This window comes from Calonectris borealis, chromosome 20 (genome assembly GCF_964195595.1).
Source record: "Calonectris borealis chromosome 20, bCalBor7.hap1.2, whole genome shotgun sequence".
Lineage (NCBI taxonomy): Eukaryota > Metazoa > Chordata > Aves > Procellariiformes > Procellariidae > Calonectris > Calonectris borealis.
The window spans coordinates 5,120,935-5,146,967 of record NC_134331.1 but is presented as its reverse complement, the minus strand read 5'-3'; the positions used below and the strand labels follow the sequence as shown (position 1 = coordinate 5,146,967).

General features: G+C 43.5%; 1 protein-coding gene across 1 annotated transcript in view; it reads left to right on the top strand.

The window, feature by feature from the left end:
- Positions 1 to 26,033, top strand: part of RAB11FIP4 (RAB11 family interacting protein 4) — a 125,877-nt gene that overhangs the window by 50,145 nt on the left and 49,699 nt on the right. The window contains exon 3 of the mRNA XM_075169586.1: positions 4,798 to 4,886. Within this exon, the coding sequence (XP_075025687.1) occupies positions 4,798 to 4,886 (89 nt within the window). The remainder of the gene's footprint in view (positions 1 to 4,797; positions 4,887 to 26,033) is intronic.

Sequence of the window (26,033 nt, the reverse complement as noted above, 5' to 3'; positions counted from 1 at the left end):
TTATTTGTGGCCAGAATGTCTGTTTGCAAATTCACTGTTTGTTAGGGTGTGAAAACCAATTTTTTTAAAAAGAAACTGAAGGTAAATTTGTAAAATTATCTCGTAAGAGAAGTCATGTCTGGCATCCTGAGTGAACTGAAAAAGTTAAAGGTTCATGTCTTCTCCTTCACTACTTGTAAAACACTTTCATCATCTTTGCATAGGACTAAAGATGATCCTGGCCTGCCTCTGGACAGCCAGCACTGTGTTTTGAGAGTTTACCAGTCTTAGCCAGGTATTTTCAAGAAAGGAAAAATCTTAGCTGGCTATTTTCACAAAGAGAAAGGATAAATGACCTGGTGGTTTTGGTGCTACTTAGAATTCTTGTTCTGTGGCAGACGACTTCTGACCAGGGACAGGTCACTTACCATTTTACTTCACTTTGCCCTGCAAAGCACAAATAATTCCAAGCTCATATGTACTCCCTAACCCAGTTCTGGCCAAATGAACTGTGTTTGCTTATTCATTTTTAATATTGGGATAAATAGTTTTTAACTCATAATTTTGACTGACTGGACTAGAGAGTGACTCAGCGCTTTGTTAAACAAGAAGTGATACATGTCTGTTGTCAAACAGTCTTCTGTGTGACACAGAGAAGCTGCCTCTGTGCTGGCTCATCAGGTGTCTTTAGCCAGAGAAGAAAATTCAGCAGCTTCTGGCCACTCTCATTTTGTGATCTGATAGTTAAGTTCTTTCTCCAGGTACGAGATTGTTCCTGATCTGTGTCACCCTGCACAGGGATTTATATAATGCACAGCCCTTCAGCAGAGTGTTCCTCCATAGAGGGCATCCTTTTGCAGAGCTGCAGCGGTAAATACACAAGGACTCGAAACTATTCCTGGATTAGCTCTTTGCCTCTATCCACTACCTCACTACATCTGCAGTGCAACTAAGCCTCCTTGCCAAGTGCTGCCCAAAAATGTAGATGAGGAAATTTTCCCAACTGCAGTAAGAGAACATCGAGCACATTAATATCTTATGATACAAGTAGGCATCCAAATGAAATATCTCTAATCAGCCATGTAAGTGGCTTTCAGTTTTACCATTTCCTGGAAAATGAAGTCACAGCAATAATGGGACAACTTAGTGCAGGAGGTCCCTAAAGGAGCCAGGAATTATTCCTTCGCTTATTTGCAATGGGTTATTTATGGACAGATTCTAGCCTTGGGTGCATACGGCTGCACAGCTTGAAATATCCATCACGGCAGTTATGCAAGCGTAGGCAAGCATGTTTCTTCTCACGAGTGGTACTGGTAGTGGAGAGCACCATGTGTGCCAGACTAGACTGCTCCCTGTACAAATTGTTGTGCAATGCCTTAATATTTCCGTACTGAGATTTGCCAGAGTAAACCTTGATTTTTCATTGTTTTCCGTCTGGACTGTGACACACTAATTTAGCTCACTGGCATTTCCCAGGCTGCAAGCCAAAATATATTCTGGTAATAAGAAGACATACGCACAGTATTTAAGACACTTCAGTGTCCCCTCTTTATATTCTGCCCCTTGTGTAAACCTCTTGGAGTACTTGGAAAATTCAAATTATCATTTAGATAAGGGAATCAAAAGGTGAGATATATTAGCACTGTTGCAGAAAAGCACTGAGTAAGAAAGCTGATGCATTTCCTGACAGTGTGCCAAAACCCACTTTCCTGGTGATAAGGGGTGGCCAAAAGAAAAGACCAGCACCACAGTCCTCCAGAGTTAAGAAATTCTTATTTGTGTCTTCATAGGGAAAAAGAGCAACAGAGTATTTATTCCCTAAACACAGTTCTTAACAGGAATAAAACTAGTGGCACAATCCTAAGAAGCCTTGAAGCCAGTGGGCATCTTTCCATTGATTTGATGGATGTTGGAACAGGTTCAGATGTCTGCAAGGTAGCAATGATGTGTTTTAGTAATCTCAGAGGAAAATGGCCTCTCAGCATTTCCCTCTCTTCTTCCCTTTTTTATCAAGTATAATAACATGCAAATCTTCCCAGCAGGGTGAAGAGATCCAAGCTGTCATGCCAGCTTGCATGCTAAGCAAACCTCTCCCACAGGGGTCACTGGCTGCTGCACACTCAAACATCTTCCCACCAAAACATCACCTTTGCAGGAGGAGATATCTCAGATGAACCTGCATCCTGAGTCTGTCAGTGCCAATGGAAACTTGGCCTGTGACTTCAATAAAAGCAAGATTTGGCTTTGTTTGCCACTTTAAGCTATGTGGCTAGGTAAACAAATTGGAATAAATGCCTGGTGATGTTCTGGAAATGGGTCAAATGCTTGATCAGCTGCTGTGGTTCTGGATCAGGACATAAAAGCCTGTGCCAGGTGGCTCTCCTGAAGAAGTGGTGAGGGCTGCCCCAAGTAGGTTAGGTACAAAGGAGGCAATCCTTTTCTCCCCAGTGTTTTTACTGAATAAATTATAGGCTTGAGTTTAAATGGCCAAGGGCTATCATGAAGGTGTCCATCTTAATGGACAAGGAAAATGAAAGAATGTGATCAGGAATAATCTTATGTAAGAACTGAACAGCAAAGAGGGGACACAGAAGACCTTGCAGCTAAACACTAGGTTTGAGACCCTGGAGATCTGGGAGCTATTTGTGACTCTAGTTCTAACAGACCAGTCTGGCTGGCATTTCGAAAGGAGGCAAGGCAGAAAGGTTTCTGACTCCCCTTGTTCTGAGCTGTTAAATCCTTTTTGCACCTTTGAAAACCCACTGCCTTTGTGACTTTTCCCCACCAAAGAAAAAAGTTGGGGGAGGTGATAAATTCTCACCTAACAGGCTTAAATGAAGATTGACTGCTTAGAGGTCTTTAGCTAGAAGCACTGCTGTTAGTACAACTGAATTAGGAAAATAAGGCTTGAAATTACGGCTGAAGATATTGTTGATGGGAATTTTTAGAACTGTATAAACACATCTCCTTCATTACACTAATCTACATCCATTACTGTGGTAGCACTTGGCATTTATTTTCTTTTTTGCTGGAGATAACTCACTTTAATGATTGGGTGTTCCATATCATGCAGAGACCTTTTAGCAAAGTAAGCGGTTCATACGTGTAAAGACTCTCACAGTGAGTGCTGGCACGAGGCAGTCTGATGAGTAATAAGCTCTGGTTATTAATGTCAAAAGGTACAAACAGTAAATTGAATTCCTCTCTGTAAGAGGACTAGAGAATAACCTCAGTCAAGCACAGGCTGACACACGTAATGATAAAACCAAGAGAAAGAAAAGAGTCATGGCTGGGTGGGAAATGTGAGAGCCACAGGCAGGGCAAGTTATGTAGAAAGATGTCCTCTCTAGGCAAACAAGTTTAACATCTTGCCTCTATCAGCCAGTAAATTGGTTTTTTTAATTGTTATTCCCAGGTGAACTCCTCTTTCGGAAGTGACCGTAACACGCCATTCTTGCCCACTAACTTCTCCAGCAAAGTGAAAAATGCACGGAAGTGTGCAATTAATAGCGTAATTTATTCTCTCTTCTGTGCCACTTGTGAATCTCACTTTGGTGCAGAAGCCAGAAGAGGGAGAAAAGTCCTGCTGCCTGTTGTCCATGTGACACTCCTGAGATCTTAATGGTTGCTTCGTCCACCATGTGTTGCCTCTGACATATGCCCGTGCATGGGAGACAGGAACAATGTATTGATCTCCCATATTAGGCTTCCTCCATCTGATCGCCTTTTCTGTTCTTTTAAATACTCATTTTCTTTGTAAGGGACTCTCCTCCGTAACCACAAGGTATCTTCACCCCTACAGATGTTACTCCTTTATTTTAAAAACAAGAGAGATGATCAGCTAACAGTATAAACCTGTGCAGTTCACACTTTCTTACATTATTCTGTTTCCTCTGGCTCGCCTACCTCATGAGTGGGTATCAGGGTGTAATGTCACAGCCGAATGTATTGCATTAGTGATGGGACAGAAAAGAGAAATACTGCTGGATAATTGCAGCTTCCAAGTAGGATAGTGTACAACACATGCTGAGAAGGTTTCACACAGTTTAGGCCCAAGGCTGTAAGCTGGTTATTCTAAAATAACCTGATATTACTGCCTTCTGCAGCTCAACATGCCAAGTGCGGTCATTAGTAATTAATGGGGAATGAGGCATTTAGTGATTTCAGTGTTTCTATATTTGTCTCTGGTTTTCAGATGAGAGAAGGACTGAGAGAAACAGACATTGATTTTTCCAGCTGTTAATGTGGTTGTTAACAAAAGCAAACACAGAAGCTGAAAATCTCTGGTTGCAGTGCATAGATGTTTGCTTGCCAAACACTGTATGCTCTGCGACAGAGCTCTTTTTGAAGGGGAATTTGTGACATTTAGGTATTGCCCCTTTGTCACTTAGACCAGAGAAAATCGGAAGCAGCTCCACTGACACTAATGTGTAATAGACACTGGCTCATGCCAAGCCTGCAAATCCAGTGTTTGACTTCAGAGTTTTGGGTTGGTCAGGGGTGGGTTTTTATCTTGCAGAATAGTTTACCAAGCCAAGCAATGTTCGGCTTTTGGTTTCATTGCAGTGTAGTGTGTCCGTGCTGAGAGACAGCATTAGTGTAATTGCACTTATTTAAGTGCCACGTGCTGAATATGTGCTGTGCAGAAGTCTGAAGGCAGAGCTTTGTTACAGCTATTTAAACATATTCCAAAGCTAGCTTTCAAGGTTTTGTGCAGACAGATTAGCTAGAAACCTGTATTTCTTCCTCCATTGTCCATGCAATCTCTGTGAAGATAAACTCTCAGCCTGACCATTTGCTCTTGTTTCTATTTGCCAGGCTGTGAAGAGTTGCTAAAAGATGTCCTGTCTCCTGAAAACTCTGGGCCTCGACACTATGAGCCACAGTATGTTGATTACTACTACCAGGTAAGAGAAGCACTAATTCTGTCTCATGTTAGTGGGCTGAGGAAGCATTTGGAGTGATGCGTAGTTGGGTCATTGTAAATGCTGTTGTTTTACTTGGCCTATTGACTCTTCCTTCCTAGATTCATGACTGTTAGCAAGTTTTCCACACTGTTTTAAGCTGCATTTAACACAGGGTAGCTGTCAGCTGGTGTGAGGGTATTTAGGATTTGGATAGCGTTGTTCTTAAAAGCCTCAGTATTTGCCTGGCTGTGAAGGGAGACATCACATGCAAGCTCACTGGCACCACACAAGTGGAAAACACTGATTTGTATCCAATTAAATCAGTCAAACTTTGTAGGTGAACAAGTCCTCAGAGACCTTCTGCAGATAATAAACAGGGAGCCAACAGCTGTTGGGAAGCAGAAACCTTTGGTAACCTTGATAGTATTTTGGCTGATGGGTATAACAAATTTTCAGACAATTAAAGGTCTGCATCTGTATTCTTAATCTGACAGTGTCTGCGCCGTGTAACAAGCAGGACAATGTTAAGTTTCCTTTAAGCATCTATTTGTCTCTCCTTCATTTTACTTTGGTTTTAATCACCTCCACCCATGTAAATTCTTAAGATTAAAGGTACAGTTAGCATTGTACGTTCAGATAAGGATTGCATGTCAGTGGTGTTATGAAGCTACAAATGATCCTGAAATCAATAAGGAAAGCATTTTACCTTCTCAGGTGATGAAGTGTGAGAACCATACTCATGTATTGAGGAAAGACATGTGATAAGCATGCCGGTGTTACAACACTTCATGGTGTTATACAAAATGGTTTCCACTCTTCATACAGAAAGTATAGAAACATTTCTTTCACCTCGGTGCAGAAGGTGTCACAAGATAGAAGGAGCCCTCCATGACTGCAAACAGGAGGGCAGAATTTCGTCATAATCTTTCTTAATAAGGAAGTGTTGTCTGGGCTTATTAGATCTTTTTGCTTGATGAAAATGACAGGTTGGTTTCAGTACCTGGGCTGTGGCAGGCTGACACCACCATCACTCTGCTTGTTCCTAAAACCCTACTTTTTTGTAACTGATGACATAGATACCCGCCATGCTGTTGCTTGCTTACCTTGATAGATATCCTAAACCAAACTCCCTGTTTTGCAATAGATGATAGAGGCTATAAAATGGAAAGCAGGCTCTCTGCAAACACTAGATGTTCCCTTATTGCTATGCAGACATGGGAGGCTGGTTCTGACTCGCTTTGAAAGCAGGCGGCATGGTCGTTGGGTCTTTATTCCTCAGGGATTTCACATCTGCTGTCACCCAAAGATGTGCTGTGGAGAGTGCTTGAAGACAAACTGTGAGATGGCTGCAAACTGCACCACTCCTGCCACCTATCTGCCATGAGGGCTTGAGGGTGGGCGTTGCAGTTGCTAATCCTGATAGTGGGCCGATGAGTTTCCCGTTTTGAGTTCTAGATTTGTGCCTCTGGGAGGGGAAGGGGGCAGAGGGTGATCTTTTCTGTTCAGAAGGCGTTGATCTGGCAGTGCTGTGGTGGAAGCCTTGCTGATCACTCCTGGATAGGAGTTATGATGTCCACCAGCCACCCTGTATGGTCCCTGCAATGGGCGGCACCGTTGCAGTAGAGTCCAGCAGCTGTGTTTGCCCACTTTAATTGGGCCAATGCAGTATTTGTGCAGCCTCTGAGCAGAACCAGGTTCTTCCCCACTTGTGAGCTATCGTGGTACATCAGTTGTGCAACAGTGCACATCGTTGTACACCCCATGCTTATCCCACAGCTCCTCTCCACAGCTGCCCTCCAGAGGGGATCGTTTCATCTACAATCTCCAGGTCTTTCAGGTGCAGTTTAGAAACTGTTCGCTAGATGTCAGTTGAAGACTGGGAAAAGGCTGTGAACAGGTTCTGCACTTGCTTTAAGAATCCTCTGCTATGGCAGAAAGTTGGAGTTTTAAATCTGGTGAAACAGAGGAGAACTGAGGCCCAGGTGGATTTGAGGTTATCACCGTTGATGAGATTTGTTCCCTGTTCCCGAAGAAGCGTATACTGAAAACATGAGAGCTCTTTTTGCATCTCCCAGACCTTATTCAGCGTGAATTCCTGGTGATGTAGTCAAGTTTATGGGCAACTCCCAATGGCACAAATGGGAGTTGCCTGTCTAATCTGATTTTCATCCCAGTATACCCTTTTTGCATGTCTGTCTAATTCTCAGGTGCAGTCAAATTCTCAGGCAGCAGGAGACATCTGCTGTGATGACACGAATAGATATTTTCAAAGGGAATGCATCTCTCTTATTCCACCCAAGGGGTTGTACTTACACAAAGGCAGGTACTGAGCTGCTTCATTGTTATGCTGTCTCTGTATTCACAGTGTGATTTGAGAGGAAGAGGAGATTTATCCTTGTCACATGTTATTTCCCCTGTCCCCTGCTTTCACTTTGCTTCCCCTCCCAAGTGCCCACTCCCTGTATTGTAGCTTTCTGAAGCCCAAAGGCAGAAACTTGAAGAGGTGAAGGGAATGCCAAGAAGTGGAATGAAGTGGCAGGAGCCACAGTAAGGTCCTGAACTGATCCAGCTGTTTATGTATCTTGAGTCAAATCGGGAAGAAGAAATTGCCAAGCCTCCAGCCTTTAATTGCAACCAACTGGATGCAATTAATTTAAATTGATACATAAAATCCCCTGATACCAGGGGCTTGGGGCATTTCATTTGACATTTTCGAAATGATCTGCTTTTACTTTTTTTTTTTTCCTTTCAGTGTAAACAAGAACAAAAGCTGACAAGCTTTTAATGTCCAAAAACTTTGTCCAAAAAGGAGAAAAAAATCCTACTGTATACGCAATTTAAAATGCAAAGACCATTCCATGGAAAGTTTCTAATGGTCTATAATGAGAGGTTGTGTCAGTGATACTTCAGGTGAATGGAGAGCTCTTCTTTTGAGCTCAAGTCTGTTAAGATGTGATATGCAGAAAGCAAAGAGCAGCACTTGGTTACTACAGGACTCTCAGATCAGTGGGAAATCTCCCACCGACTTCCATTGGCATTGAACCAGGCTGCAAAGAGTATGTTAGCACATACAGAGAAAGCTGGTACAAAGAAACTTAAAGAAGATAGGATTGCAGTTAGGAGTTAGCAGTTGTAGAGCCTCTCAGCTCCAGGACCTACAAATAAACCTGCCCCTCTGTGTATGAACTCAGAGTCTGTTGATTTGGTTAAGGTCTGTATTGTGCTCCATTTCAGGCACTGCTTCAGTCAAGTGCTGTTTATTAGTATAATTTCTGTCTCTTACAGCCTTTAGAGAGATAATAGATATGCTCTGAATTTGCCAGAAGCCAATTTATCGATCCTTAATTCCTTTCACAGTGTTTGCTGCTATGGCCTCAACTCTTGTTTCGGCTCCAGTTTGAAGGGAGACAAAAGTCTCCCTAGTCCAGTGTGCAGGATTTGCTTTGTGGCAAGCATCTGGTAGCACTTCAGAGCCCTTGGATAGCCTTTTGGAGATGGTAACCAACAGAAAGTCCACAGCTGAAATATGTGTGTGAAAACCCAGACCCAGATTCAGCCAGCTCAAACAAAGCAAAGTGCCTGTGTCTAGTATTTCCAAATGGCTGGCTCTGGGCCTTCCCGGGCACCTAGCCAGCTGGGAGCACTAGCCACAGGACTCAGAGGGAATTAGGCTGGCTGCATCTGCAGCTCCCTGGCCAAGATTAGCGTTGCAAGCCCTGAGAAGCAGGGACTGCTCTTCTGTCTGAGCACCTAAGTTTGGGGAAAAGGGAATCAGCAACAGGAGCTGGATTTTTCAGCATTTCACCTGGCGTATTTTGGCTGTTCAGATTTGAAGGGAGCCTGAATCTACATCACCCGGATAGATGACAGGAGGTTGAATGACAGATCTTAGAGCCTCTCACCAGCAGGTAGCAGGGTACCTGTTTGAGTAGCTGCTTATGAAGGGACAGACTATGTATTTTTACATGTGAGCAAAAATTGATTTTCATCTGAAATCAATGCCCAAATACTGTACATGCAAACCCAGTGGAAGAGCATTGTTGTAAGATACAATAATAGCAGGGTCCTTGTTTTAAACAAGGCTGTTTGTTTCTTGTTGTTGCTGTATTGAGTTGCTGCTTTCCATTTTTTTGCTGCTCTCACCTGTAAATAAGAGAGTGAATCTGCCTTTTAACAAGGTACAGGATGATTGCTGCATGTCAAAGAATGAGCTGCCTTTTCAGTCCTGTGTGTGTTCGCCTGCCTGCCAAGTGATTAATTACACTGTATGAACAGCAGAAAAATTGTTGAAACATGACAAATAAATTGTGTTTGCCTCTGGGATGGAGCTGGGACTACTAGCTGATCTGCTGCTTTGAAAATATTTTCAGTAGCAATTAGGAGTCCCCCACTGGCTTCTGAAAACAGTTTTTTTCCTCACTAGCTGCTTGAGGATATCTGCTAACACCTGTGTCAGAACAGGGGGGACCCTTCTGCACTGGAAAAAGACTGTGATCCAAATGGGTTTTTCATTCGGCTGTGGAAGAACGTAGCAGTCTGAGACACAGCTGGACTGAGGAAAGGTGAAGGGCCATTTGCATAGGTCTCCTTTGTCAGCCTGGAACTGCAGTTATTATCTCTGATTGTGCTGTCTCTTGCTATTTATTGAAAAGCAAAGCCCAGGAAAGCATTGAATATTTTATTAAACTCAAACTTGCAGTTTTCTTCTTGTTGTTCCCATCTTAAATAAAGTTCTCCCCCCCCCCCCCGCCCCGCCCCCCGCACTGAGGACATCACCAGGCATGCCAGCAGTTGCAGCTATGCTAGTTTGCTAGTGAACAAATCCCTCTGGGTCACTTCAGTAGAGAGGAGCAAGCAAAGACATCAAATCCTACCTGAGCCCAAGAAACATCTCCTCTATCACTTCTAGTTTCACAGAAGCCTGTTACCCCAGTTTGGGGTGGTGTCCATCACGAAGACAATGACAGTCAAGGAATAGTACTAACCTGGCACCACAAGTTAATGCAGATCTTTACTAAAGATAGCACCACGCATCCTTCAGGGCTTGACTGTTGATGTATTTTTATCTTTGGTGCAGACTTGGCAGCGCTGAGCCCCTAACAAAATGTCTTCCCACATAGTTTACTCTGGGTCTGTGCACCCTTGTTGTACTGAGCTCACTCGTCCTTCTGGAAGCTGAAGCAAAGTTTGAGTGAAGGATGTCAGATCTAGTGGGGAAACTTCGGAAAGTCTGTAACCAGAATTTTTTGTATTTTTCATCTCATATATGCTGTGTTTTGAAGCAACGGCTCCACTTTGACATCGAGTCGCCAGTGTTCTTGGGCAAAATGATTGACCTCATTTGTCAAGAGGGTTTTCTTGATATTATTTTTCCTAACATTAAACCCAGGTGTTGCTTAACTGTTAATGCAAAATGCATCTTTCCTCCTGCCTTCTATGGTAGCATTGGCAGAGACACTCCTATCTTAGCAGAGGCAAAGCAGCTAAGATGTTATTAAGTTGGAGATAGCTTTCCAACCAATAGCAAAGGGGAAAAAACAGCCTGTGCAGTAAGGAGAAGCAATATTAAATACTGCAAATTGACGCTTTTTTTCCCCTGTTTCTTATCAGCCTCAGTTTTCTCCACCACCCACACTCTCTCAGTCATTCTTGGCTCCCATTGTGTTTTCAGCCCTGCAAATGCTCGGTGTCTGCCTGGTGTGTGGAGACTTCCCTTCCTGTGCTTGAGATCCTTGGGGAGTTCATGCTACACAGCAACCAGCACAGTGCATGTTTGCAAATTGCTGCCTTTACCAAGCTGCTGGTGGGCTCTTCTGTCCTGCTGTCGCTGTGGGACCCACGCTGTGATTATGAGCAGCTCATCCTATGTCTTTCCTCATGAAGCTGGGAGAGAGGCTGCATCTTCTTTCTGAGTAGTCAAAACCTGGGACACGCATGTCCCCCAGTACTTCAAGAGGGGAATGTTCTGGCTCGAGCCTCTCTCTTGGGTACGCCAAGGGAAGCAGAAGGTTCCCTGGTTTCCCTGGTCTAATCTAGAAGTCTGTTTTATATTTGGTGCTCCTATATCTGCCAGGTTCTCCTTCCTCTCAGCTTCTGCTGCATCCCCTGGGAAATGAGTATGCTCAACATCTCCAGGGATGGTCTTTTGGGAGGCCCAGCCTAGGGATTGATCCCAGCCCCTGCTGAAATCAGTAGAAAGACTTCTGAGACCCTGGCAGGAGTTAGGTCAACACCTAGGGTTGTTCCTGAGGTGGTGGTTGCCTGAATCCCTCGCTGGAGAGGGCGGAAATAAAAGCTTGATAAAGCTTGATAAAGCACAGCCATATAGCTACAGAGAAAAAAAAGTCCATGTTCCTAGACAGGAGTAGGCAGGATTATACGCAGGCGACACACTGCCTGCACCAATGAGAAGTTACTGTAACCTCTAAGGGCAACACTCTCAGCAATTCATTTTTTCCTATTTTTTTCCAAGCATCGGAAAGCAACATTAAGTACAACTGCCGAGAAACCCCCAGTGAACAATTACCAAGAGCAATGAAGAGCACAGCGTGCCTCCATTTGGGACTAATTTACATGGAAATTGCCTGCTTTGACCTGGCAATATTCTGAATTATATTTTTTATGTTTGTGCATACATGCAAAAATAACTGTCCTTGGTACAAAACACCTGCATAAAAATAACCTACCTCTCTGACTGCTCAAGATGATTACAAAATGCTGCCCTGAAGAACTGCTGTACAGAGAATGAGCAGTTTTGCACTCGAGGCAAGGTAGGCATCTTCCAACAAAATAAATGTTGACTTCTCCAAAAACAGCCATAAAAGAGATTGAGGATTATTTTCTTTTTCAAAACCAGTTTGAATTTTTGATTTGGTGGAACATCACACACTGACATTTTTAAAGGGGAAATTACTTTTTCCCTGACTTGTTTTTGCTCAGTTGTTGTATAAAACACACATAAAATAATACAAAAGAAGTGAAACACTCTGGCCTCGTCAAAAAATATTTCTTCCCTTTCTCAAAATGTGTTTTGGATTTTCTTTTGAGAAAAATCTGAGGTTTTGACCTTCTCATCCTGAGCTGGGCCAAGAAAATATTTTGAAATCTAAGAGCTTCCAGGCTGGGAGAAATGTTTTCCCACCCAGTTCTTGCCACAACACCTCGGTAGATGGCCTTTGCTCCCTCCAAATGCAATCCCACTGTCTGAGGCCAGCAGGAGACTGCCCAGGCTCGGGGGTGACCTGATAGATATATTGCATGAGTTTCCATAGTCCTCAGAACATGAGTTTCCATAGTCCTCAGAATGGATTATCTCAGTGCAGTAGTGTTTATTCAGATAGTGCCATCTTTTTGGGGTTGAGAAGCTGGGCTGATTTGTGTATGTCAGTGTTTCTGCACAAATTCTGCCAGTTAGCTGGTTTAAATTTTAAGCACCTGCTCTTGCAGGTGAACTACTGGCCTCCTGTAATAGAAGCTTAAATCAATGAGGGACCAAATTGTCATGGTTTAACCCCAGCCAGCAACTAAGCACCACACAGCTGCTCGCTCACCCTCCCCCCCCAGTGGGATGGGGCAGAGAATCGGAAGGGCAGAAGTAAGAAAACTTGTGCGTTGAGATAAGAACAGTTTAATACTTGAAATAAAATAATAATAATAACAACAACAATAACAAGAACAATAATAATAAATTGTAATGAAGAGGAAGATAGCGAGGGGGGGTGAGCGGGGGGAGGGGGACAAAACCCAGGAAAAACGAGTGATGCAACTGCTCACCGCCCACCGACCAATGTCCAGTCCAGCGATTGCTGCCCCCCGGCCAACCCCCCCAGTTTATATACGGAGCATGATGTCATATGGTATGGGATGTCCCTTTGGCCAGTTTGGGTCAGCTGTTCTGGCTGTGCCCTCTCCCAGCTTCTTGTGCACCTGGCAGAGCATGGGAAGCTGAAAAGTCCTTGACTAGCGTAAACACTGCTTAGAATGACTAAAAGATCAGTGTGTTATCAACATTCTTCTCACACTAACTCCAAAACACAGCACTATAAGAGCTTCTAGGAAGAAAATTAACTCTATCCCAGCCGAAACTAGGACACAAACATTATTCACTTCCCACAGGGGCTCATCTGAATCAAAATGTATTATTTCTTAGGGCTGTATTTGGCTGGGTGGTTTGAAACAGGTGGAAGTGTGAATGCCCGGTTCAGCCATCTTTGCTGTGACTCGGCGACAGAGATGAAGTTCCAACCATAGTGTCCTTCCAGGCATCTATGGGAAGGTCACCTCATGCACTTGTATTTGTTGTTGTCTATGACTCTTTTTTGAGTATTTATTTCTGGTCTGTGGCCTAGGTAGGGTTTTGTATAGCGTTCAAAAGCTTTACCATTTGAAAGCCTGTCACCTCTCTCTTTGACAGAACCTCTGTTTAATAGACATTTTCTGTCTCATCCCTATTTTTTCTTTCTGAGGCATTATCTTCAAGCTTTTAATCTGCTGATTTTCTGACTAAGCACAGTTTTGGGGGTGGTTTTTCTGGAATTGTCAGTTGCCATGGCAAAATGTTCCTCCCATCCTTGTCTCTCCATGGATAAACCAATTTAGGCTGTGGCTCAGTCTTTGGGTAGGGGCTGTGAAATGACAGCTAAAAGTTGTTTCTTTCTATCAAGGAAGTCGCATCCCTATTGATTTAATCCTTCAGGTAAGTATGGCTTTGTGGTGTGGTCCTTCTTGCCTTTTGTTTGCTGTACTGAAAATCTGTCCACTTTAATTTGTGATGTGTCTTGAATACAGCATTATTAACAACATAAGCAAAAGAAATATTATGACAGCACTCAGTGTGTACTGTGCTCCCGTAAAGAAGTATAACTGCTCAGTCAAAGGGTGGTAAAGGAGTCTTGACCCTGATATATGGCCTTTGGGGAATACCAAAATATCTGCAATAAAAGTAGCTACGCAAGAGGCAGTGCACATAGCGTGCGGTGGGTTTCTTGACACTTGTGTGACAAAATGAGGATATCTTTGCCCTCCAGTTCATAAACTTGAACCTGGCTTTTTCTTTCTTTGTTTTTATTTTTTTATTTCCTATTCTGCTTTGTATCTTTTCTTCTTGCTGCTTGGGGAAGTTTGTGCTGCATTTATGGAAGATTTTGGGACATAAAGTGTTATTCATGGAATATTTGCAGTGGGAAGGCTGTGAAATTGAAATATAGGATTTTTTTTGAGTAAAAAGCATTGGTTTAAGTAGGTTTATCTTTTTTCTTTTTTTCATCAGAAGGTTCTGTGTAGACCTGTAAAAGCTGGTTGATAAAGCCAAGATTCCAGGTTATTATGGAACTGTAGAGAGAAAGTCAACCACAAAGAGATGTTCTAGCTAAACAAAACCAGCAAAATCCCTCATTGCACAAGCAAACAAAAAGGATTTGACTGCTTCTTATCTGCCTTTTAGCCTCTCTGACCAAACTGAGAGCAGTGTATTTTTTTGGAGGCAGCTTCTTTCATTTTTCAAAACAAGAGCGCTGCACATACTGCTAGGAATTTTCCCACTTACATAAAAGAATTCCTCCATAGGTGAAATCTTACAGGAATTATTTCTGTCACACAGCTGCCGCTATACTGCCCACAATATTCTAGGGTTCAAGTAAGTGATTTCAGTAGCCTCAAGAATTGCCACCGAAGTGACCCAATGCAGTTCATGAAATTGCCCAATACTTTTCCTAGCTACGAAAGCTCTAGGACACCTTTCCCACTTCCTTCTTCTCACATTTCACGCCCAGCCCTGCAGTGTCCAAAATCCCCACAAAACCGCATGGACTTTGGCCTACCCATTGGACTGTCTTCCCCCTCCAGGTTTTCCCAGCAGCGCCGAGACCTGCCTCCCACTGTGGGAGACCACCGCAGCGAGGTGCCGCACGGCGGGGACTGTGGCACCGTCCTCTATCAGAGGCAATGGAACTGTTTGAACCATCGTACTCAGCTGGGCTCCTAGAGGTTAATCAAAGATCTTGATTATCTTGTCTATTTTTAGAAGCTGGAGAAGAGTCAAAATGTGATTTTTTTTTTTTTTTTTTTACATGCTGCAGTGGCGAATGTATTTGTCTGGGTGGAGGCAGGGTTTTCCAGTACCGTCACACATCTGGGCTGCGATCAGCAATTTGTAACTGAACAGGAAGAAAATGTAGGCCAGCCTACAAGAGAGTACCTAGGAATTGCTCCTGAGGGATTTGTGCTACACCGCCTCCAGCAGCTGAAATAACAGCATGAAATTGCGATTAAAAATTAAGAAGAGATATGGGCTATTTGACCTTCTGTCGATTAGGGACACAGAGGCCATGTCTAGCATAAGGATACAGAAAAATGCAGCTTCTGTTGAGCGATTGCATGCCAAGAAGAGGCTGCTGAAGTTCATCTAAGCTCGGTGGAACAGAGAGGTCGTTTCTTTCCGTTCGACACGGTCCTTGCAGAGCCTGGACCGGTGTCGGAGCTGTGTGTACGCTGGCAGGGCAGTGCCACCGGGTGCCGGGACTGCCGCCTGCCGGGCACCGTTCAGGAGCAGAGTGAAACAGTCCTGGCTCCAAGAGCTGTGGTCTAAACAGCTGAGAAACAGGAAAGAAACAGTCAATTGTTATGTTTTCTAAGTTTACAGAAATCGAGGCAAGATTAATCAGGCCCCTGAGAGGCCTTGTTAATTAGGAGTTTGCTATTTGGCTCACCTTTTTTACCCAGACTGTTGTTGTAATTACCCAGTTGACTCCAACATCAGTGGGGAATAGGCCATGAGATAGAGTACCCTGTTTAGGTGGATGTGTACACTGGAGCCCAGGCTCGTTGTGGTATTTGGCGTTATGATAAGCTACTAGGAGGGTTAAGTTGGAATAATAACGTAGCCATGGCAATGTTGATACAGAGTTGACACAAATGCTGGTGAGCGTTCTGGGCTGACAGTGTGAACCTGGCAGCCTTGTCTCAAACCACCATGACTAGGAAGCGTTTGGAAAGGGAACACAGTAAGGTAAAAAAGGCATATCAAAAAGGGTGATTCCCTGGAGCTGTTGCCAGCCTGTGTAAATAGGACTGTGATAACAAACAATTTGCCTTTGCAGGAGACTTTGATTTGTTCTTAGCCGTGGAGCCCAAGAGCCTGCAAGGAGACATCCCTAGTGTGACTCCTGTTCATTTGTTGCCTTTCTACATAAGTCTCTGGTTACTCGGCATATTGTTTGGGGCAAAGGCTTTCTCAGTATGTGTTTGTACAGCACCACATAGAGCCAAAGCAGGATAATGACTGAAGGAGAGAAAGTCTGCAGGCTCTGCATCCTTTGATAGATACATCCCAAATCCATAAATATGGTATAAATACATTGTAGAGTTTTGGCCAGCCATTCTTATAGAATAGGGCAATACTTAGGAAAACTTTCTTGCCCATGGTAGAAATTTATCATAACACTGTATACAAAGCCTGACCTCATTTAAAATTGGGGGAATTCCTCAGCTTATACATACTGAATATGCTACCACCTTCTGCCAGCAGCTGAGAGGACGTGTTGGCTTATTTTGGTCACAGACAGAGCAGTGGCCAGAACCTCAAGTATTTTTATGTATTCTCCACAAGAAGTTTCCTATATCAGTAACTGTGCTGCATGTACTACTGGCATGTGTACGTTGAAAAAATTATTGCTGTTTGTTGCTCCAATGAGTTTTTCATTACTGTGTCCTTGAAGGCTAATGTCATTGAGGAAGATTTGTTGGGGTAACCGGGGCATGTGTCCTTCATCAGGAGATGGACCATATGGTTACAATGCTCTAAGGCACGCTCATGGAAGAGTCTAGTGCAGAATGGGGAGGGGTGTTGAGGAACCACTAAGAACTGTTGGTCGGATTCTTAGATGATGAAAATCAACCTAAGAGCATGAAAGAAACGAGCCTGTGTTCCTGCCGAGTTGTTTTTTTTCTTACCTTGTAAGTTTTTAAGATTGTTACAGTAGGAACATTTTCTATATATATGTATCCTTTCAACTCTTACAGCTTCACCTTCACCAGGGTCCTCTTTTGTCTTTTAGAGTTTCAGAACTTAAAATAGCTTGTCATATTTAGATTTCTAAGAGGTCTCTGCTATAAATCTCTACATTTTAGACTAGTGTATTTCTTGAGATCTTTGCTCCACTGGCTTCTTGTTACACTCCTTGGAATATTTCATAGACCAGTTATTATTGCAATGTGCTCAACTGAATTTTCTCTCAGTGCGTTGTACAAGAGAGCTCACATCTGAGACTGAACGAAGAACTGATGTCCTACTTTCCCTTCATCCATTCACAGTGCAGAACTGCCTCTGAGCAGAGTGTGTGTGCAAAACTGAACTCTGGGTATGCAAAGACAACTTACCTAAAATGTATATGTAGAAGGAGTGCAGTGAAGAATGAAGGAAAAAGGGAGGGGGAGATGAATTATCAAAAATCAGAGGAAAGTAAATCTAAGGCCACAAAAAGGAAGTTAAAGTTTGGGAGATTAAAGCAAAAGCAGTTGGGAGAAGTCTGAACTGTAATTAGAATAGTTTCTCTTGTTCACCTGCTACTTATGGAAAATGGAGATGTTCTGCAAATGTTTAACTTTATCTAGTACCCCCAGTTATCCTAAAGGATCCCACGCACCACACAACCTCTAGACCAAATCCCACAATCCTAATTGAATTAGAAGACTTTACTGTGGTTAAATTTCTATCAGTAAACTTGGAGGAGGAATTCAGAATTTGGTCTGACATATATGAAGCCTGTGGGTGAAGTGAAAAATAAGTGTTCCTTCTTTGTTTGTTTCTTTTTTTTTTTCCTTAATCTATGCATGATAACAAAATAGAAACCAATATGATCATGGGTAATTTGCATCCTTATTGTGATGAGCTTATCAGCAACAACCCAGAAATATTAAATTCTGAGGATGCTGAGTCCATTGTTCTGGAGTTTCTAGGCCTTGTCCAAGTGACATCAGTCCTGCCCGTAAAATAATGCAACTCTTCTCTGGGAGTGGGGGAAGAGGTCTTTCCTGTCTGTGTGTCTGTGCAGTTGTACACGCATTTTCAAAGCTCTGGATCCATGCATTTTCTACTCGCATGCTATGGCTTTGCTTTTGCTTATCTCCCGGAGCACAGAGTGTGCCTCTTGAAGAAGAGATGCTGAGAACCTCGTTGGTGTTCTCCCTCCCTTTCCAGCAGGACATTTGCTCCGTGCGTAGGTACTGCAAAAACCTGGGGACTCTAGACTAGTAACCAATGTACCCTACATCAGCATGGGATTTGGGCTTTAAGAGTTTGTGAAAATCTTAGCTTAAACCAACAGTCTTTGCTGTGTTAAATTCTTGGCTTTTTTAAATGAGCTTGCACAGATGTTTCCAAGGAAAGATTCATAAGTTGCTATTAACCCTGTGGAAAAGTGAGGAGGGAGACCTAAATAATGAATGAAGTTAGTATTTCACTGCATCTCTGGGATCTGATTTTTATGGAAATCAGTAATGCACAGTATTTTGTGAGACTAATTGATAAATATTGTCTTTCATAAATATTTACCTCTGAACTCTTGCAGCACAAGGATCAACAACCATCCCTTTATGAATCACTCTTTGCAGGGTTATCTGGCTGCAGGAGCTGCCACAGGTTTCTCATCTGGGAAGCTGTCAGTAGAGTAAATCACTGGCTTTTTATTTCTGCCATGTTCTGAAACGTCACTTAAAATCTTTCTGTTTGTCTCTTTGCCAAGCCAACAGTGATATATTACAGGGGAATTATAAAAGGGAGTTTTGTGCAGTAAATTCAGAGTTTTCACCTGTTGCCTAGTACAATTCCTCGCCTATAAAGAAACTCTGAGTAAGACTTCTCAGATTACTGCACCATGACAAAACTTTGCTATCAGGAGACATCCTGTGTCATGTCGTTGTACTCGACTCAAAGGGGAAAGAGTTTGTACTCAGATACCGCCGAAGATGCCCTGCCAAGAGTGACTGATATCCTGCTGCTCTACAAAGAAAAGTTTTAGCAGTGAAATGTTCTGAATAACACTGACCTATGTGCTTCATGAAGAAAAATCCTAAGGCTAGGGAAATTCCTGGAGCACTTTCTCTGCAGTTATTGAAGATCACTGTTTTTTCCCCAGGAACAAAATTGTCAGATGTTTTCTGACTTAGAGCCAGGGCATTACTTGCTGAGCTGCTGAGTGACATGCTTTTCCTCTAGCTTGTATGTAGTCTCATTAGATCAAAAATCTTTACAGGAAGAGACAGTCTCTCTTGATTGTATTTGTATAGTGCCTGTCATCTGGGGCTCTTCCTTTGCCTCTCCCCTGGGAGGACAGAACCACTTCATTTTAGAAGGAAGAGATCGGAAAGGGAAGAAACCAGCACTATTAGGAGTATATAAATATTTACTGTACCAAATGTTCATATTTAGTTTGACTTAGATACTTGCATTCTGTATAGACTCGCCTTTACATGCAATGTCTTCTTTCTTATGAGGGAACTGATACTCAAGAGAGGAAGGACTCTCCTGAATCAGCTCCCAGTAGCTCAGACTGCATTAGGACAACCTCCCTTATCTGCTCTCAGCTCATCTCTGTTGGCATGGCTCCTTGGGACTGGCTTGTGCAGGTCCATTGGAGAGGCGCAACATCCTTTCCCCAGCTCCTGCTTTCCAGTACGCTGGGGCTGCTTTCGCACTCCTGCTGCTTCCACAAGAGCCAGTGGGTAACACGAACCACATGGACCACACGCGTTTCTGTTTCCTGAGGTAATTCACCATCTGTAACTGCTTCTTACATGACGTGGGGTCCCAAAGCTTCCCCCCTGCTGACAACTCAGTGCCTCACAGGACCTCTTTTCTCTTGGCATCTAAACACTTCCATATTGAACATGATTAATTAGAAGGGAGAGGTGATTGTCAAGGCAGGAATCAGTGTTTAAAAGTAGTTCCGTATTTTAATTTGACCAGATTATGGAAATAGAATGTGAAAGGTAACTGGAGGTAGTTTACTCCCTGCTGAAATGGTAGAGAAAGCCATGTCACGTTTAGCACAGGGAGGGGCCCTTCCATGACCTGTTCTTTACAGGACACGGGCACTGCAGGCCCCTACCTGGGCTCACCCTGCAGAAACGGGGTGTCTTGGTTTTGCATGGATGTTTCCAGCCTGCACTGCTAGCCTTGGTGCAGCTGCTGGGCGGGAATCTTCTTCATTGGCTTCGTTTCCTTCTAATATCATATATTCAGAAGTATCTCTGCAGCACCAGAGCCATTGACAATACTGCTGATTACTTCACATCACTGTTTAATTAGGATGAAAGACAGGGGATGAGCAGTTGGAGATTTTACATTGGAGAAAGAAATTGATTTATGGAACAACGAGGCTGTTGGCTCCGGCAGGCTTTTCTTTAAAAAGCAAGAAAAGTATTCTTGTCAGATATGGGTTGATCTAAATCAAGGAGCTTGTGCAAAATTATTCTTCACAGCCTGTGATTGCAGAGACCTAACAATGGGGCAGAAATTGTTCCTCTGTTAAATTCTATGCGGTACCTCAGGGAGTGAGGTAGGGAGCCCAGGCCCTCTACGAGCCTGGAGTTCGCAGTGCCTTAGTGGGACTTGCCTGGGCTGTACCTTTTCAGTCACAGAGGACTGCTCTTGCTATAGCAAGGAATTTCTATTCTTTTGCCAGTGTAGAATTGCCTGGGAATTAAAACTGATCTTATTTTAAAGGCAACTGTGCCGCTCCCCCATTCCCTGTATAAATGTGAACATCGCCCAAAAGCAGTAGAAAATCAATGTGATGGTGCCTCAGAAAGGTCTTGATAGTGCCAATATTGTCACAACTTTGCCCACCCTCGTGAGCTTTATTGGACAGCTGTATGTTTCTCCTAAAGCTGGGAGTTTTCCCTGTGGCATTCTGCAAAAATGTTATGCGAATTGAAGGTATCTCGCCTCCTACAACAGATCTGCACCTGCTGTTCCCTGCTCCATGTCTAGGGCCCGGCATCACCCAGACTAGCGTCATCACACCCAGCTTTTGCCAGGCTGCCGACAGCCCATATGCAAGGGCTGGCCTCTGCTGTCTGAGATGAAATGTCTTTCAGATCTTCCTCACAGTTAAGCTGAACCAGGGGTTATGTTTTTCCTGGTATGTCTGCATTTGTCGAGGAAACTTCTCTGTGGTTATATTTATACTCTTATCCATGAAGGGACTGTAATAGAAACAAAAGGCTGTTTTCTGTGACTCTCTGAGGCTGCTGCATCGCTTGTTGCTTTGGAGTTCCTGTGGGGAACTATAGGTTCAGCTCAGCTGTAGCTGAGTTGCCTTCTCTTCCAATTTCTGTAGCTAGAAAAGGACATATTCTGTGACCAGGATGGAAAGATTAATAGAAATACTTGGCTAATGAACATTTGTCGGATAAGAAAAATGAATTTTAACTTCCCTGTTAATGAAAGGTATACTTGGAGGGACTCTAATGCTAACCAGAGGACCAGGAGAGAAAACAGGTGAATTCATTTTCCTGTTGCTACAAACCTCCTGTGATTTTTGGGCAGGGCAGCTGAACCGTGCTCGCCATCACACCGTGTTGTTCTCCCTATCAGTAAAATAAGGATAAAACTATTAGTTCTGGCTATTTGGATGGCAAGCTGGCTGGCAGAGCACATTCCCCTGACAACATGTGCCGGCTGTGCTGAGCAGGATAGCCCCCTCCTCTTATCTGTTGACCAGCTCCAGGGAACGGTCGGTGAATTAACATGTTGTGCCCCACAGCCTGAGAACAGCAGCCACGTCCCTCAGCAGACAACTCCAAAAGGACTTGACAGTTAAATAATTGCCTCTGCTGCCTGGCTTTTAAGAAATGAAGTGAAACTTAAATGGGAGTTCTGCAAAGTTTGATAGCCCTTCCACTCCGCTGGCATCATTCACGGTGGGCGTTCAAGCTTCCAGCCTAATGGGGATTTGTGCGAAGGCATCAACTCAGAAAAAGTGTCAACAGCACCACAGGTCAGACAAGGACATATTATTATGCACCTTTGAAAACACAGCCAGACTTCACATCTCAGCCCAGCGTGCAGCAATCATTAGTCACCCTGCATAATCCTCTTGACCTATTTTTTTTTTTCCTTTCACAGTGGTCACATTTGAAAATACTGTCTAGAGCTGGTTGGGCTCACACAAAGTTGTTAATTGGGAGCTGTCTAGCTAAGGGGTAACACAGAGGCAAAGTTCAACGCAGTGTGCTCAGCGCCTGGGCTGCAATGCTGAGCGTTCCCAGGGAGCCGATGGCTGGGAGGCCCGGGAGGCCTTGTGTCACCAGTAACCACAGGGACTTGATTTCTGTTGCTTCCAAAGGGGCTGGTCACCTGGGCGCTTTGGTTTATCTGGAATTAAGGATTTGACAGGATCTGGCCCAGCAGAAGGGTTTGAATGTGAGAAGCGCTAATGGCATTTACATACAGGAGGAGGAGAACACTAGTTGGAACAATGGACGAGCCAGTGAAAGACTGCCTGCACATCTCTGTCCCAGAGAGCTGGGTGAGCATGGCTTTTGCCGTTAGGGGACTTTTAAAGGGTTGCCACCCTGGTTGCTTCCCCCTAAGACTGGTGCAAAAGATGTGCAAAGCAGCATAGTTCACAGGCTGTGTGCACTGAGGCTGTCACTCACCATCATCTTACAGTAGGCTGCTCTCAGATGTGCTGGAGGGACACGTGTAGGGTGGCCCTACACAGGTGGTGAGGTGTGGAAATGATCTGCAAACTTGGTACAGAGGCTTGTTACTTCTGAGAGATTTATTCTGCATACCATATGGAGGTGGCGGCCACAGATATGTAGATGAAGAAATTAGCATAAAAACTATCTACAATACTTATTCCATTATTATACTGTCAAAGTGCTTCATAGGCTCTAATGAATTCAAGTTACAGCTTCTCTGGGAGCTAGAAAATTGTTATTCATCCCAAGTTTGAAGAAGATAAATTGAGCTGTTCAGTGATAAGGCCCAGGTCGGTGGCAGAGTCAGGTTGGTTTCCAGAAGAACCAGGTGACTACATACCACTGAGGTCACGGAAGATGTCCATCACCGAGTGGGAACCTGTATCTATGTCTCAGAATGGTGCCCTGTCTAATGGCCCAGCTTTTACATCTGAGCATATATAACATTCAGCAGTACTTTTGTGCACGTATGTGGAATTGGATACTAAATTTCACAGGCTAATAATTTTCCAGAATGCTTTTCCTTGTTCCCCTGCCTGCAGAGCCCACCCAAATGAAAGGCAGAGTCCAAAGCAGGACTCCCTTGCCTCAACCGGGGAAAAGATCAAAGCTCTGGTTGTGATGGTGCTGAAGGCATACGCCTTTCTTGCTTACCTACACTAGTTTACGAAGCTAGTAGCCTAGCAAGATTAGTAGGTGTCAAATCTACTTTATAAAAACAATCAAGGGTGGCATTATATGTTTGCTGCACCCTTGTACAAACAGGCATGTTCTAACTAATTAGGTCAGGCTGTATTCTGCTAGAAGGAGCTAGTATTGGAAATCTTGCCTCTCCCTATCGTATCAGCCTTCCTGCCCTTTCCTGGTGTCTCAGGGGCCAGAGGTATATGTGCTGTTACCCTCCAATCCCTGCAGGCATCTATAAAAATTTGCAAGGCTTGATTTGGAGCTGATGGTCATGAAGTGTGGTGCCTACACTGCCATACGCAGGTGGCCAGAAATTGCTTTTCTCCCACTGTAAGGTTGCATGCTTGTTGTCAGGCGTGGTGCATTCAGTGTGTTTGAGGGATGGTGCAGGTAGGATCTTACTTGGTTCTTGCTCTTTGTGAAGCTGTTTCCTTGCCTATTTTTGACCTGCTGTGGTAGGACTGGGCTGTGTCAGTCTGGCCTGCATATTTCTAGCTTCATTAAATCTCTCAATACTGTGTGCTACTGTTTGTGCTTTTTTGCTGTTCATTTCTGTAGGGATTTAGGGCAGAAATGCTTTATGCTGCCATCATCATCTTGTAGGGAGCAGAGAAGAAATGCAGTGTATTCCCTAGATGCCAGGATAATTGTATCTCGACAGAATACTAATTAATCATCTCGTAATCAGGTAATTATTTCCCATGTAGCTGTCTAATTACCATTTAGTAGCCCAGACTTCAGCCTGCAAATAACATCTTTTCAAGAGAGGGTTTCAAGGAGAGGAACACAGTGGGCCATGACTCCTGGTGTAACTCCTCTGTCTTCCTTGAATTACTCCTGGGATTAATTTGGTCTGCCAGTTCTTTTAGTCTACTGAACCGCACAGCAGCCCTAATTATTGCCATATTGGCAACAAGAAAAGAGTACGACCAACTCCATTGCTCAGTGTAATGGACTTAGTTGCTATACTACAGCTGTTAATGTACTCAGAAGTACATCCATATGTTGGCTCCCTATGAGCTCTTACTAACGTAGTAGATTATAAGCTAATGAGCTTGAGCCATACTTTTGGGATCAATATACAAGATGTTCTTAAAAGGTGAGGTTATATATTAGAGCATGCTGAATGTCTCCGTGGTAGAGGAGAGATTTACTTGTAAGCCAGGGAAGACCGCAAAGATAAAAATTACAATCTACAGTCAAAGCTTACTTAACATTCATACCTTGAGATTGTTTTCACCTCTACCTCCAGCTGATTCACTTTTGGTTTATTTAGGTTTCCCAATGTTTGTGGTGTGTCTTGAGTGTGTGTGTGCATGCATGTGAGAGTCCCGCTTCCATCCATCAAAAAATTTAGACTCATTCAAAAATTTTAACCACATTTGGAAGAGGGGCAGGAACCTCAACAATATTAAACTCTTATGTTTCATGAAAATAGGCTTTTGTATGGGTATAGTTAAAGCAACACGGGCCTTCATTCATGTGACTTTACCAGTGTAAAAATTATTTAATACATCGACACTATTCCCATATGTGAAAGAAATCAATGTAGGCTGATATAAGGCCCTTTCCCACTTGCGGAGCTGCCTCTTGGGCTGGTAACATTATTTAGGTGCATGTGGTTTGGGTTGTTGTTAGCTATGTCCCACAATAGCTGTGTCAAAGTTATAAAACTAATCCTTAAGACATCAGAGTCCAGCTCAAATGGCATACGTACAGCTACCACAATGTTGGCCGTGGACACACTGGTGAGTTAATACCTCCCATTTTTTTAAAGCTGTGTGACCCTAACAAAGAGGTAACTTCATGTCTTGGTGTCAGATTTACCCCAGACGAATTGCAGCAATTTTCTCATGCTTTTTAGTGCTCAGTTGTACCCAGCTGCCTCTGTATGTATTTGCTGCATGATTACACCTTCAGTTTTGCATCTCTAGTCATGTGTCCAGATCATCAGACCTTTGCCCAACCCAGCCTCAGGATGGCCTTGCAAACACTCTGAGGAACTGGAGTGTGCTTGATTTTCCTTGGCTTGTTTTCTTTCCATTATCTATCTTCATGGTGATAAAGACTGCTGCTGTTGACCTCAGAAGTGCTCTGATGGGCTTTGCTGTGTGGAGGACACAAAAGGAGGAACGATGTGCAAGCTCTGCTCTCAATAGCTGGCTTCGTGGAGCTTGTCCCCAGAGAAGACAAGAGGAGGGAAATGGAGACCACATAAATAGCAGGGACTCTCCAAGAACACGTGCTGAAATAAAGGCAGCTAAAAATAGTCTCTAAGGCTAAATGTGAATCATCTGGAGAGTAACTAGCAAAAGTTTCTGCAAGAAAATCCTGAAAGGAGGAAGCAATCATGCAAGCTGGAAGCAAATAAAGTCTTCCTATGAAAAACTGCCACCTCCAACATGTGCTGTTGGGGAGACTTCATATCCTTCCCTGGGTCTGCCTTCTTCAATTATGCTCAATGGGGCTCAATCTCATTCTTACTGGTGCAGTTTTCAGTTAAGTCTCTCTCAGGATGAGATTTTTTTCCAGATTTTGATCATGTTTCAAGAACTGGAGCTCCAGTGAGTGGAATCAGGAATAACAGCCAGTCCACATAATTTCTGTCTTCCTCCATGGTCGGGCAGTTCCAGGTCCCAGAAACATGGCAAAGGTAAAACTTTTTAAAAAATAGTGGTTTTCCTTTGCACCCCTTCTCCCAGTGCAAGTGCCTATCCCCTTCTGTCTTCCCTCTGCCATTCATTCTTCCCTCTT